The 14,899-nt window shown below is 36.5% G+C and overlaps 3 protein-coding genes across 4 annotated transcripts; 1 reads left to right on the top strand and 2 right to left on the bottom strand.

Annotated features, from left to right (window-relative positions):
• Positions 1-3,617: 3,617 nt before the first annotated feature.
• Positions 3,618-9,287, top strand: LOC110682041. 2 transcript variants are annotated; one of them, XM_021858250.1, is made up of 7 exons: positions 3,620-3,949; positions 6,385-6,414; positions 6,509-6,607; positions 7,461-7,593; positions 7,854-8,154; positions 8,261-8,315; positions 8,878-9,238. In XM_021858250.1, exons 1-7 carry the CDS (start codon positions 3,821-3,823, stop codon positions 8,950-8,952), a joined length of 822 nt encoding a protein of 273 aa, XP_021713942.1. In that variant the 5' UTR covers positions 3,620-3,820; the 3' UTR covers positions 8,953-9,238. The 2 variants fall into 2 exon arrangements, with proteins under 2 accessions (XP_021713943.1, XP_021713942.1); XM_021858251.1 differs by lacking the exons at positions 6,385-6,414; positions 6,509-6,607 and having other exon boundaries at positions 3,618-3,949; positions 8,878-9,287.
• Positions 9,288-9,909: 622 nt separating this feature from the next.
• Positions 9,910-11,270, bottom strand: LOC110682042. The gene has a single exon (XM_021858252.1). The coding sequence runs from the start codon at positions 10,622-10,624 to the stop codon at positions 10,007-10,009; it is 618 nt and encodes a 205-aa protein (XP_021713944.1). The 5' UTR covers positions 10,625-11,270; the 3' UTR covers positions 9,910-10,006.
• Positions 11,271-12,637: 1,367 nt separating this feature from the next.
• Positions 12,638-14,102, bottom strand: LOC110681776 (wall-associated receptor kinase 2-like). The gene is made up of 3 exons (XM_021857901.1): positions 13,367-14,102; positions 12,929-13,096; positions 12,638-12,822 (listed from the first exon to the last, which is right to left on the bottom strand). Exons 1-3 carry the CDS (start codon positions 14,100-14,102, stop codon positions 12,638-12,640), a joined length of 1,089 nt encoding a protein of 362 aa, XP_021713593.1.
• Positions 14,103-14,899: the final 797 nt, after the last annotated feature.

The following is a 14,899-nucleotide window of genomic DNA, read 5'->3' as shown; positions in this document are numbered from 1 at the left end:
TTTTACTCCCGTTTTTCCTCTCTCTCCTCTTCTCTTCCCTAATTCGCCCCTTTCTTCTCTTTCACTTTCTCTTTGTTCTTTCTCATCTCCTTAAATTCGAGCCAAACAAGTAAATTCGAGCAAAATCGAACAAAACCCCAAGTAAAATCGAGCAAATTTCGAACAAGATCGAGCAAATTTCGAACAAGATCGAGCAAATTTGTGCATGTGTTGGGGTGTTCAAGTTTTTTAGGTCAAATTCGACCATGAAAACCCTAGATCTAGAGTTTTTATGGTCGAATTTGACCTTTAAAACCATAATTTCAAGCCCAAATCGGTTTTTTGTTGGTCGTTGTGGTTAGATGGTATGTTTTTTAAGGTGGGTCGATTTTTTTTTGTCCAAATCGGCGTTTTCTAGTCGTTGTTTGGGTGGGGGTGTGGTCGTGGTGGGCGGGGGTTGTGGTTTGGGTTAGGGTCGTGGTGGCTGTTGTGGTTTGGGTTAGGGTCGTGGTGGGCGGGGGGGGTGGGTTGGGTGGTGGTTTGGGTTAGGGTCGTGGTGGGTGGGGGTTGTGGTTTGGGTTAGGGTCGTGGTGGGTGGGGGTTGTGGTTTGGGTTAGGGTCGTGGTGGGTAGGGGTTGTGGTTTGGGATTGGGTTTGGGTGGGGGTCTGGTCGTGGGTGGGGGTCTTCTTTTCTACTAGTGTTGTGGTGGCTGTTGTTGTGGGTGGTGGCTGGTGGTGTTTGGTGGCTGGTCGTATTTTTTTTTTGTTGTTGGTGGTGTGGGGTGGTGGTTGGTGGCTGGTGGTGTTTGGTGGCTGTTGTTGTGGGTGGTGGCTGGTGGTGTAAATTAAATGATATTATAACAATTAATTAATAAAAATATTAATGTTTTTACATTTGGATTGATTATGTATCAATTTAATTGAAAAAAACCCAAAAATTTTTTTTTATTTTTTTTTATTTTTAATACCCCTAATGGGCAGCAGTTTGGCGCCAAAACTGCTGCCCTTTCTTTACGATTGGCAAGCGGTTCTGAACCGCTTTCCATTTTAAAGGCCAATTGGCAAGCCCCCTAAAGGCATGCGGTTCAGAACCGCTTGTCATTAGGGGGTTTGAACCGCTTGCCATTATGTATTTTCTTCTAGTGGTTTACCATGGTCCCTAATACCCTCCGAAAGTCCAATTGGATGGGTGGAACCATCCAAATTTCCCTTTAAATGACTAATTTACCGGTTTACAATTTGCACCGATTTCATTCACTCAAGCCTACCACGAACATTTATAAATACATTTAATTATCATATATGTTTTCAAACGAAATTATATGACCCGAGTTGTATTCCCTAAAATCTCAAGGATTTTTGACAGCGGGCCTCGAAACCTCCAAAATTTCTCAAAAAGCGTGGATATTAGCCTTAAATTTTGTAATTTTTTGACCTTTTTTTCGCCTGAAAATAAAAATTAACAAAATGTTTACCATGGTCCTTAATACCCTCCAGGTGTCCAATTAGATTGGTGGAACCATCCATTTTGCCTTTAAATGGTGACTTTTCCGATTTACAACTTGCACCGATTTCATTAACTCAAGCCTACCACGGACATTTTAGACAACATATAATGATTATACATGGTTCCGAACAACATTATATGACCCCGAAATGTATCCCCTAAAATTTCAAAACTTTTCGACACCAGACACCGAAACCTCCAAAATTTCTCAAAAAGCATGGATATTAGTCTTCAATTTTGGAATTTTATGACTTTTTTTTCGCCCGGAAATAAAAATTGCGGAAATGTTTACCAGGGTCTCTAATACCCTCCGGCGGTCCAATTGGGTTGCTGCAACCATCCAATTTGCCTTTAAACGACTAATTTAATTACCGGTTTACAACTTGCACAGATTTCATTAACTCAAGGCTACTACGAACATTTATGACAATATGTAATGCTCATATATGGTTCCAAGCAGCATTATATGACCCCGAGATGTATCCCCTAAAATATTAATAATTTTCTACATCGGACCCCAAAACCTGCAAAATTTCTCAAAAAGTGTGGATATTAGTCTAAAATTTTTAATTTTTTGATTTTTTTCGCCCAAAAATTAAATTTGCCGAAATGTTTACCATATTCCCTAATACCCTCAGGGAATGCAATTGGGTGGGTGGAACCATCCAATTTGCCTTCAAACGACCAATTTATCGGTTTACAACTTGCACCAATTTCATTAATTTAAGCCTACCACGAACATTTAGGACAACAAATAATGATCATATATGGTTCCAAACGGCATTATATGACCCCGAGATGTATCTCATAGAATTTCAAGACTTTCGACACCGGTACCCGAAACCTCCAAAATTTCTCAAAAAGCGTGGATATTAGACTTCAATTTTGGATTTTAATTAACTGGCACCGAACCCGACTTGAATCAAATTTGAACTAAACCCGTTTTAACCTGTTAAAACCGACTTGTTACTAACCTGACCCGAGATCAACCCGACTTGTTCCTAACCAGACCCGAATTTAACCCAACATGTTACAAACCCCACCCGAAATCAACCCGACTTGTTATTGACCTGACCCAAATTCAACCCGACATGTTATTGACCCGACCTGAATTTTACCAGACTTATTACTAACCCGACCCAAAAATTTAACCCGATTTGTTACTAACCCGACTCAAAATCAACACGACTTGTTATTGTCCTGACCTAAATTCAACCCAAATTGTTCTTGAACCGATTATAAATCACCTTAAATGCAATTTATATCACCTTATTATTGTTGATCAAAGCATTTTGTCTAGGGAGACCAAGTCGGTCCAGGCCAGCAAAAGAAAGGAGCATCATCCTTAAATTTAAGAGTTAAATATAGTATATACTTGTTGTATGGTCAAAGGAGATAATTATCTTCCTAAATGATAAACTATAGTTCCCTAGTATATTGCCATATATATTATAGTAAAAAAATAATTAGCTTGATAAAAATGATAATTATCTATTTATAGTTAGTTAAACCTGAAAATGACCTGACTTAGAAATGACCCGACCTGATTGTAATCTGCAAATTATTGACTTAAACATAACCCGACTTGGCTCCGAGAATAACCCGACTTGGAAATGATCCAACCTGATTATAACCCGCAAATTAATGACTTGAACCGAACCCGACTTGAACCCGAGAATGACTCGACTTGAAAATGACCCGACCTGATTATAACCCGCAAATTATTGACTTGAACCGAACTCGACTCAAACCCGAGAATGACCCGACCTGATTCTAACCCGCAAATTATTGACTTGAACCGAACTCGAATCGAACCCGAGAATTACCCAAACCCGTTTTAACCCGAATTAAACCCGACCTATTGTTCACTCGACCCGAATGTAACCCTACCTAAATCCGATAAGAAGTATGATCCCACGTGACTCGACTCAAGCATGACCCAATTCAAACCCGACCCGCATAGGTTATGAAATTAATCTGAATTGACCCGACCTGTTTACCCGAATTGACAGCTCTACTTGTAATTATCGAGTTGAGTTGTGATCCGGATTCCGGGCCTAGTATATCCTAAGGTAAGTGAACTTGGCTCGAGCCTTAGCACAAGACGACCCAATTGGGCTAACCCAAACCAGAAAAACTGCGCTACATGAAAGCCTGAATCAAGGCAACCAAACTCCCAAAGACCTAAAGATGGTCTAAGCAAAAAAATTTCCCAATTTCATACTCTGAATCTAATTGATTCATCCAAGCAGGATTGCAGAAAAAAGTCTCAATTTTTTTCATCGATTCTTTAATTTATTGATACTCCATTGAAAAAGAACAGAATTTTCATCAATGCAGGCGCTACCCAGATGCCGCAGCTTATTAATTTCGCGGAATTCGCTTAATTTTTCATCAACACAATTTGCTTCTTTTCATTCAACTCCAATTTTCAATGAAAAATGGAAGAAAAAATGGAATTCTGTAAGTTACCCTTCTTATTTCTTACGGAGTAGTTAATTAATTCTGTTTTATTTTGTAAATTTTTGTGGATTGATATTGTATGGATAATATTGTGGAGATGAATGTGGATCTGATTTAATTTTGACAGTGATGCAATTAATTAGAAATTGTGTGAATTGGAAGGAGAACGATGTATGTAATCTTTAGTACGTGGGTAACTGGAAATTAAGATTTGAACTATTGAACTATTGCTAGTTTGATGAGTGGTATTTACTGGTAATTTTTAGAAGTGGTGATCTATATATGGGTTGAAACCCGTAGAATACTCAAATCTTAAGTAAAGTGTAACTGTTACTAGCTATTTTATGGAATTGGATAATGATATGATACAGACATGAAAAAATATTGACAATTTTGAATAATTTTTCTTGCAACCAACATGGCAACATGTACCAGTGATTGGGAATCTGGTACAGAACACGTTGTTCGCTTGCTTCGTCGAAGTTTCTGTGTTATATAGTAGGTGACAAGGTCACAAGTTCTTGCCCATTCATCTTTACATTGCTTGGAAAGTAGGAAGTGAGGTTTTTTTTTTACTGGACACTGCTTTAGGTTGATTGGAGCGATTTTTGGTGTATGGACGCGTAAATGGGTAATTACTGTATTGCATCGGTTGGATCTTGAAGCGAGTTGTGTCAAGATTTGAGAGTTCAATTAAAGGTTGGATTCATAGAAACGGAATATGATAGTTGATTAACAAGAACAGAAGAGAAATCAATATTTACATTGTCCGGCAAATGTGGCAATATGCCTAAAGCCTGCGACCATCATTATTGCTCCGTAAATTCTTGTTTCTTTGCTTTTTGGGGACTCACATAACCCACTTACATTTTGTAGCCAAGGACTTCTAATAGAAGGGTTGACTGTACAACATAGCCCATGGGTGTCTTCTTTCCAACATAATCCTTTTTGTAGCTCGACTGTTCTATATTGATATGCAAATTGAAGGGAACATTTAACTATTAGAAGTTTGGAACCATTGAAGCCTTGGAAAGAGTTGGGATCTACTAGGATTATCCCTCGTTTGTTAGTCTTGCGGCATTTCGTGTTGTGGTACTGTCCCTATAAAAAAGCTTTCTATCCGAATTCTTATTTCCTATATGTTTTGAGGCAAAATAAGTAAGGGTGATGATAAATCATGTCTATTAGTGCAATCTTACAGGGAATGGGACCAATGGGTTTGCTTTTTGAAGAATTCCACGCCTATTTTTCTTTGTTCAGTTTTTCATTTTAAATTTATTCAGCAGAAGTAGTAATATTTCTAGACCTGGTATAGGATACTCTCCGAGGTTTCTATTCTGAGCTTGCAAAATTGGCTCTTTGCTAAATTTATTGGAGGCTCTTAGCAGCACAGCTGCACAGCTACTGTCTTCCTACTTTAGGTAATCTTAAGGATCATTATCATTACTAAGGTCTGCATAGTCATTAAAGTTAGAGTCTTTCACAACAAAACTATTGATCAGAGTGCATAAATTATCAATTATTATTCATGTCTTTTTTATTTTTTATATGTTATTCAAGATGCATGGACTAGTTTGACTCAATTTGTTAACGACTTGAGCTGTGCTGAGTTGATTCAAAAGTTGGACGAGTTAATTTGTATAGCTGACTAAGTAACTATCTGTCTCATCTCATTATGCTGCTTAGAGTTTGGAATGTTTGATACTCGAGAGAGTTGAAGTCTGTGGAGAGGATATGCTTTTTCTTGAAAGGTGGTAATCATCCGGGTTTGAATTTGAGCTCCATAGCTCCCTTGTCAAAGCTTAATGGCAGCATGGATTTGTATGAGAGTCTGTTAAGTTTAGCTATTGCTTTTGCTATTCCTTTTTCTTGTTGAAAGCAAGTGGCAACATATATTTGGTTTTAAGCACACTTAAAGCAACAGATAATTTTGAGGGCAGGTTTATGAGCGTAAGAGGTTTCAAATTTTCGATGTGTATTATTAAGTTTGTTTCGAATAATGTTTCTATGCTGGAAGATGGTCGTTGTTCTGCTATCAAGTCCCCTTCTTCACTTTAGAGCACTGACTTCTTATAGAGTTCTTTGAACCATACGTATCCTAGTGGTTGGGTTTTCTTTGCTTGATCTTGCATATCATGCTTTCTGTGATTGTTTGGGGATTAGGTGATTGGAGTATCGTTTAATTCACTATAGAAAAAACATATACTGAATAATTCTTCCAACTTTTTTTTATTTGCCCGATATCACGATATGTTCTTTATGCTTGCTGTTTAATGATCATGAGCTTAGGGATAACTTAACTCTAAACTTAAAGATAGAACTGTTCTCACCTTTTTTGTTTTAATGCTTTACTATCCGCACCCTATTTGTTTATATGGCTTAAAAAGTCTTGAAAAGGTGTGTGACTAGTGTTTCTTCCCCTTGTTCCATGCCAGGACTTCAACGGAGGCCAACAACCATCTAAAGTACTTACCTCCCTTTTTTGTTTTTACCTTCTATGTTGTCTTTCAGTTCCTCTTTTATTGTTCATGAACTCATATGATAGAACCAAAATTCCAGAATTATGCCCGATATGTGACACGCCAAAAGCGAGCTGATGCAAAGAAGGCACTTTGGGGTCTCTTATCTGAATATGGGGAGTCAGGAACTTCTTCTCGGGTATTGCACTGTCATGTTTATTTTCATTTACAGGTCATACTGGCTTAGTTCCTCTTCAGGGACAAATTTTGCTGTATGACTTAGCTGGTAGAGATGATTTGTTGAAGCTATGGTTTCTTATAACCTCCATAGTCATTCAAATTATAAGAGATTGGTTATATTTTTACTCTTATGGAGTAGATATTTGGGTTATACTATAAGGCTTAAAAGCATGGTTTCTTGTGAGTTTTGATGTCTCTGCATTCTTGCCTACTGTCTAGCAGAAAAGCAATGTTATTGCATGTGAACTCATTGTCTAGTCTCCATTGTATGTAAGTAGATACTCTTCGAAATGCCAGTTCTGTGGGATGGTGATTTGACTACCTTCATAATATATAAGCCATAAGGATCTAGTAAACTCTTTATTATACTTAACACTACGTTTGGATAACAATAGTGAAAGGGAATGAAAAAGAGGGAAGGGAAAGTTAGGTGAGGGGAGGGAGAAGGTGACCTTCCATTTTTCTTCCTAGTCTCTCCAACAATGGAGGGATATGGTTTATTATAAGAGGAAAGGAAAATGGACCTTCCAGTTCCCTACTCTTCTCTCGCATTAGATATTTAAACACACAAAGGTGCATCTCTCCTTTTCTCTTCTCTTCTCTTCTTTTCACTCCATTTCTCTCTATCCAAACATAAGGAAACAGCATAACTATCATGCAATATGATTTATTTTTGAACCATGTTACCTAGGCATTAAAGGAGGAACATATTTCCTACATTGGCTTTTCGGTAAAGAACTTATTTGTATTTTGATGCAACAGATAAGCATTGGCAGGTTTAGTAACACTTGTTTGGCATTTATATGTTTCAGAAAGATGAACAGAAAGCATATGGAGCAAATAATTGGGACACGGACAGTGATGAAAAACCAAGAAACTCTACAAATAAAGGACGATCAAAGTCAGACTCTCGTGCTCAAAAGATTCGCAACCATAGAATGAGACGTGAGTTTATGCTTCTTCATAATTTTTCCTAATCTGCCATTTTTGCACAACAAATTGCTGTCTGATTAGCGTAGATATTTCTTGCATTTTCTAGTCTCTCCATAATGGCATACCATCTTTTTTTTTTTATTTTATTTTTCCTGGAGTATTTTGTAATTTCTCCTTTGATGTACACCTCTTATATTATAACTTTTAGTTTGTTCATAAAGATCTTCATTACTTCACCGAAAGTCTTCTGATAAAGTTGATGCTTCACTTAGGTAAGTTTCGAAAAGGATTTGCGTCTGAAGACGATGATGATCATCCTGAACATATCTTTCAAGCTTCTTTTGGAAATAGATGGTATTCATGGTCATGGGCAGGAACTTCTCATAGATCAACTCCTCCTGGTTTTGACTGGAGAGAATCATATTACAATACAAGGGATCATCAGAAAGAATGGAAAACAGCATATGAATCTGATTTAGAAGACGAAGCTTTTAATGTCGGATCACGTTCAGATAGAGCCGTACTTGGTCTACCGCAAAATGGTCCTCTGAAGTTGAAAGATGTGAAAACTGCGTAAGTTCTAAGGACTGGATTATCAATTCAAATTTGGTGCTGAACACTGAATCATGTACTAGTATGTTATTTAATCTCTCTAAAAAAAACATTTCTACCCTTGCAGTTTTCACTCGTCGGCACTGAAGTGGCACCCTGATAAACATCAAGGTTCTTCACAGGTTAGCATCCAAAATTTTAATTCTTCACCCATCATCGAATGCACTGTTAGCGTCGCCTAATTAGCCCATCAAAGAAATTAGACACCTAGTTCAATACTTAAATATGAACAAATCTGTCATCTTGAATTTCTCTGCAGAACTGGCTAGAAAAAAAAATATTATTATCAGTTCCCTTGAATCACCTGATCGATGACTTGAGATTGATGTTTGTTGGAATTGTGATTTGTTCATGGGAAGCTGTGTTTCTCTAAAAGAAGTGAGAACACAGAATAGGAAATGGGGTTTTCTTGAAATATTCACAAGTTTTTTGTTTTTTATTATATCCCCTTGTTTTTACGAGCAATGTCCATGAATCGGTAATTCTGTTTTACATGTATTATGTGCTCAAGTTGTTAGAAGAACTCGTTCCATCACATACTGAGAAATACCCATCACTATTTTAAGTTTTAGTTGATATGGAGTACTGCATTTATCTGGGATGTTAATGATCATTCAACTCGCTCACTAAATTTCAAACACGACTTTGCCACTCTTTAACATGGTGACTGTTACTCAAATGCAGGCTGCAGCTGAAGAAAAATTCAAACTGTGCGTGAACGCATATAAATCGTTGTCCAGTGCACTCTCTGGGGCATGAGCTGGTTGTTCTATTTTTGAGTTCATTGTACATTAACTGTTTCTTGACATCCATGGCTTTACTTTAGGAAATAAATAGAGATGTACATTATTTATGTCAATAATAAGCTCTATTTTTTACGACGTTATTCTGCTGAACAAGAATGTCCCCAAATGCTGCATCTCTATGCTCAGGCAACTCGGTTAGCTTATGGGGTGCCTTGCATCGGTTTTGAAGCGGGCAAGCGGGTAATACTTCGACATTTCCTTAAATGTAGCTTACCATAATAGATTTGATAGTTGATACTACTACTACTACTAACTTGAAGTCTTTTTAACATCTGATTTAAGTGTTTTCCATCAAAGTCGAATGTGACCTATAATTTCTAAATGGACAATCATGAAGTTTTTTTTTTTTTTTTTTGATGAATTATGAAATATCTCTAGTGCCAAACCATGTAAATTGTAAATAATCGACATACCAAAAATTGACCGACCAGAATTCAACAATATCCTTTACTTCACAGTCACCACCACATATAATATGGTTCATTTTATTTACTGTAAAGAATAATGATACAATAGTAAAAAATGTCCAATAATAGAAAGATCTGAATATTCAGTCTTTTGACTGAGAAATACTTCAATACCATAATAAAAGTCCTCAAAATTTGTGCACCTTTGATTTAGGGTTGAAGAGAGAGAAAGTAGATGCAATTGATTAACAATTGACAGTAGTTATCCGTTGCATCCTCAGCCTTTAATCTTAACTACACACATGCTCTTCTTCAATTCATTTTTATAGTACTGCCACTTGCATCTATCATTGGAATTTAGTTATCGCATTACAAGTTTAAATTATATCAAGTACTTATCAACTAACGCTCTTACGAATTTACGAGTAACATTTAACGTGTGTACTACATTACTAATATCTAAACATGATTAACAAATCATTAGCTACTAAAGAATGTAAAATTAATATTCATCTTTATAATTCACTAATTTAATTACCCAATAAAGAAACAAAATCTGAATCAATAATACAAAAGAATAATAATACTAATTTGTTTTTACTAGAAACAAAGAAGAACAACAGAGGAAGAAACCATAAAACCATAAACCAAGATTAAAAACCCAAAATAAAGTGCCCAATTTCTCTTAAACTTACCAAAATAACTCTCAGGAGGTTCTTGATAATGAATTTCAAAATCCTGCCCATTAACGAAGCAACCCTCATCGTCAACATCATTATTAATTACACCAAACGACACGTGATTTCTTGCATCACTGTTAATCATAGTGATCGTCTTAAGCTGCCTGAGCTTATCAGTAGCAAGGCCAAGAGTAAGCTTATGACACCTTCTTTGATACTTGAAAGCATTGATGCACCTTAGAGTTTGTGCAACAGATACATAGAAGATGAGATGTGAGAAGGACAGGAGTGAAATGGGGATCCAAGAATGGCGGCATTGAAGGCGAGTGCTCAGCGAAAGCGAAGCGAAAACTAAGGAAAGAAAGAGGAAGAAATGTTGAAAGAGCTTCCAAAGTTGCTTCTTTTGGTGGTCTACTGCTCGTTTTTTTTCAAGGGTTTTTTCGAAATGGAGTTGGATTATTGTGTTTAAGGTTTGAATTGCGGTTTCTTTTGGGATTATTGTGGGTTCTTGATTGTTTTGTGTTTCATATTCTGCCATTTTTATGGGATTTTTTTTGGAAGAAAGAAAGAAAGAGTGGTTTGGTTAGTGTTTAGATGGGAAGAGTGATGAGAGGTGTGCTGCTCATCTGAATAAGATGGATTTGGTTTTGTTGTTTTTTTTTTATGAAAGTGTGGGTATTATAATATGTAACGGTAATAAAGTTGGAATCACCGTATTTGTGGGGCATACCCTTGGCTCATTTAGGGCATGTTATCTTCAGATTATTTTCAGTTTAGTTCAGTTCTTAAATTTCTTCTTTTATAAAATATTCAGTTTAGTTCAGCTTATTTCAGTCGTCAATCGAAACAGACCCTTAGTCATCGTACACAGCATATTAACTATATGGCTCTTGGTTCATGTAATCATGTTGATGTTTCCTCGGACACCCCGGAGCATCCGGACCACCAGGTGGAGCGTAGGGTGGGGGTGATTGTTGATGTTGTGGTACTCGGGGTGAATGCTCCACCAGGTGGCGTGTAGGGTGGGGGTGATTGTTGATGTAGTGCCACTCAGGTTTCTTCATTTTTTAGGGTAATTGAGTTTACCTTTAAGAAAAACGGAGTATGTATTAGTACCAATATGAAGTGGTTCTTAAAAAAAAGTTGCTTACTTGGTCCTTGTTAGGTAGATTAGTAAGAAATATATAGTATGATTTAAAAAAAACAATTTTATTATTTTGAAATAAGAATGTACAGAGTATTATTACTTCGTACGTTTTGTCAATTAAATGACCAATATGTTAAGTTCTAAGGTATAACTAAATTACAATTGAGGCCTAAATTTCTACTCATATATATATATATATATATATATATATATATATATATATATATATATTTTGGGTAACGCATAGATATATTATATAGATAACGCATTTATATTTGTAAAACATTTCTACTGCCTCCGGTCCAAATTACTTGCAACTTTAGAATATTTTATATCTCACAAATAATACTCCAAAGTTGTGAGTAATTTAGACCGGAGGTAGTATAAGAAATGATTTTATAATTGTAACTTACAAAAGTGATTCAATATAATTTGTAACTGTTTCTGAAGTGAAGGGAGTATAGTAGTGTACTATTGAATGATGAGGAATTCCTATTCATTATCCTATATCATAATTATTCATGATAACATTCCTTGAGATGATGCAATATTAATTATTGATGATAAATCAAACATAATAGACTTGATGGTCCATGAAAATAAAAATGATGGGACCTAGTAAGTGAGCAAAGGAGATAATCTTCGAGACAACTTGATATTGATGTGGTGAAGGGCCCGTAATGTCCAAGACCATATGGACCAAACCCACTGGCCTGGTCCATTAGACCTTTTCATACTAGAGGTCTCTTAAGTACTCTATATGAAACTATTCAAGAGTAGAGTCACATATTTCATATTCCTTTTGCCCTGCATTGGTCGCACCGGTTTGACTGAAGATAGGCGTGAGCGACGATCCTTTTATTTTGAAGTTTTTCTAAAAGTATTTCCTTTATTCTTTAAAGATTAATCTACTTGACATCTTACGGTTTCTAAAATGTATCTTTATGCTATAAATATCTCAATATCTTTGTTGTATCGTGTGCATATTAACAAAGTCCTAGGCTAAACAAAACCTAGGCTCCTCTTCCAGCCAACAACATTAGATTATATAAGCTCAAGCTATCACTGACATTACCTTATTACATAAAAAAAAGCCAACTAGGTGATGTACTTTTACTTGTATATGGTCATATAAAGTACCATTGGAAATGAACTCGTACACTAGTATAGGAACTTCTGTCTCTAAGCAACAACCCAAGAGTTGCACCACATTTCTATGGTTGATTCGTGTTAAAATAACCACTTCGTTTATAAATTGCTCAATCTGATTTTGATCCACCACTTTCGACTTCTTAATTGCAACTACTTGATTATTTGGAAATAGGCCTTTATACACAGTTCCATACCCTCCTTTTACCAAGAATGTTATCTTCACTAAAATTTTTAGTAGCTAGTTTCAATTCCTTAATTGTATATATCTTGGCAGACTCTATTCCTGCTTGTTTTTCGGAAGATAACTGTTTCTGCAGCAGCAAACCACCATTGTTTTTTAAAAAATTGTTCCCTCAACTTCACCAGCCTTCTTTTCCGAATCATAAAACACGCCCAACTTATTCCTATGAGCAAAAATAACACCCCAACGCTAGTACCTGGATGAAAGAAAGGCATCAGCATAGAACCGCTGTATGATATTAGACAACTACAGAGTACTTTAGATGTTTATGTACAAATGTGAAAGAATTAGTGAACAATTACCTAGACTTGCTTTCATGGCAAGGAGAGAGGGTTCTGGAACGCTACCTGTCCCGTTTCTAAAACCATCACCGGAATACTTAGATGGACAAGAACATATGTAACTTCCTGGAGTGTTTTTGCAGATCTTAGAGCACTGATTGCTGTTCTGATCTGCACATTCATCAATATCTGGCAACAGAAGTGTTATTGGAATATCATGAACATACAAGTACAAGAGTGATCATTATATGTCATATTATATAATTTAAAAATATCTATCTATAAGACTGTAAGAACCTCTTGGCTTTGCTATATAAAGCTTACAAAAATGTGATCAGACTTCAGACAAGGGTTACTCGAGTTCAATTCTACAGCTAAATTGAGTACAGATAAATGGGAGAAAGCCTAAATGTAAACAATAACCTTAAAAGAAAGAAGGAAGCAAAAGAAGTTACCAACCTGTACAACCAGGACTGAGATAAGGGTTTCCCTCGTAACCAGGGAGGCAATAGCAGCGATATCCACCTTTACCACTATCAGAATCACGACATGTGGTGTAATGCTGACATGCATACGACGTTAAATTCTGCTTAGCTTGGCTGCACGTTCCATTACCAATTGACCAATCAAGAACAATAGGAACATTGTTTGTTGTCCTATTTGCAAAACTTGGGTCAAGAAGATCGGAGGCTCCTTGGAACACAAATTTATCCTCTTCAGCTAAGAAGGCATAAACACAAGGATTAAACCCTATGACACTGGTGTGATTCGAAGGATAAGAAAAGGCAAACCCCACAGCAGTTAATCCCTTGGGAATCAGGGCTTGGCAGCAGCCAATGGCAGAACAATACCCTCCAATGACATCCTGTTGTTTCGCGCAGAGTGTTCCACAGGCAGCACCCAAGCCCTGCAATCCAACGATTATCCCCAACACATCACAGCCAATGACTGTAAACTTGTTTGCAGTAGATGAGAAACTATAAGGGGAATCAGCGTTAAATGCTATTAATTCTGTTTTGTTCCGAACTGCTTCTCCTGAAGGGTTGAAGCAACTCAATGTCACCCTATTTGCAACGCGAACTTGGGAAGCTGATATGTCTAGCACCTCAGTGTTGGTATCAGTTATTGGTCTGGGTATAAATGTTTTGGGTGGACTTGTGGAAGTGTCACAAATAAGTGTGAACTCAAAGGCCATGGAGCAAGAGAAGCCAATACCAAAGGGGTAAGGAATGGTCAAGTTACCGCACTGGCTTGGGCAGCCAGGTTTCGCGACTGATGCAGACACAGTCGATTGTATCAGCAACAACAGCCATCTGACTGTGAACGACCAAATTGTGACAAATAAATTCTTACTGGTTGATTTTTTAGCTCAACTGATTAGAGTCATGCTGGTTCTAAATAAAATTGAGTTTATTTGTGCAACTTCTGACTAACTCCTTTGCTTCTTGGTTATATTATAACAAACCAGCAGGTTATGTAATGCTTGCAAGTAATTTGACATTGACAACCTAAATTTTTTGAAGAAACATAGATTATAAATTTGAGAAATGATTATATAATCGTTTGAGAAGAATTTTCTGTCAACATATACATGAGTTGTAGGAGTAATTAACTGTGACACGTTCATTTTAAAAATGCCATGGATAGTGATAGATCGAGGGGAAGCTTATCTTAGACTGCACTGACCAATAATTAATTAATATTTTTAGCAAATATTTTTTCATTCAGTTTGAAATTGTTCTTTTAATATACTTGCTGTATAGATCAAGTAAAAGTCTTGGCAATTTTCAATAGTAAGGGGTCAGTCCAAAAACATCATATAATCAACAATACTTGCAGGTTTGCCGCCCAAAATTATTACTCCATCTAAAAAATACTACTTTCGCATTAGGAATTCCTTTCGTGAAAAGGATTTCCTAAAATCTTCTCTTTTCTTACCTTTACATAAAAGATTAAAAAATCAAAAATAATGTCCTCTTGAGTACTTTGCAT

Source organism: Chenopodium quinoa, unplaced genomic scaffold (genome assembly GCF_001683475.1).
Source record: "Chenopodium quinoa cultivar QQ74 unplaced genomic scaffold, ASM168347v1, whole genome shotgun sequence".
Lineage (NCBI taxonomy): Eukaryota > Viridiplantae > Streptophyta > Magnoliopsida > Caryophyllales > Amaranthaceae > Chenopodium > Chenopodium quinoa.
Note: the sequence above shows the minus strand (reverse complement) of the source record. Positions and strands in the feature narration are given on the sequence as shown.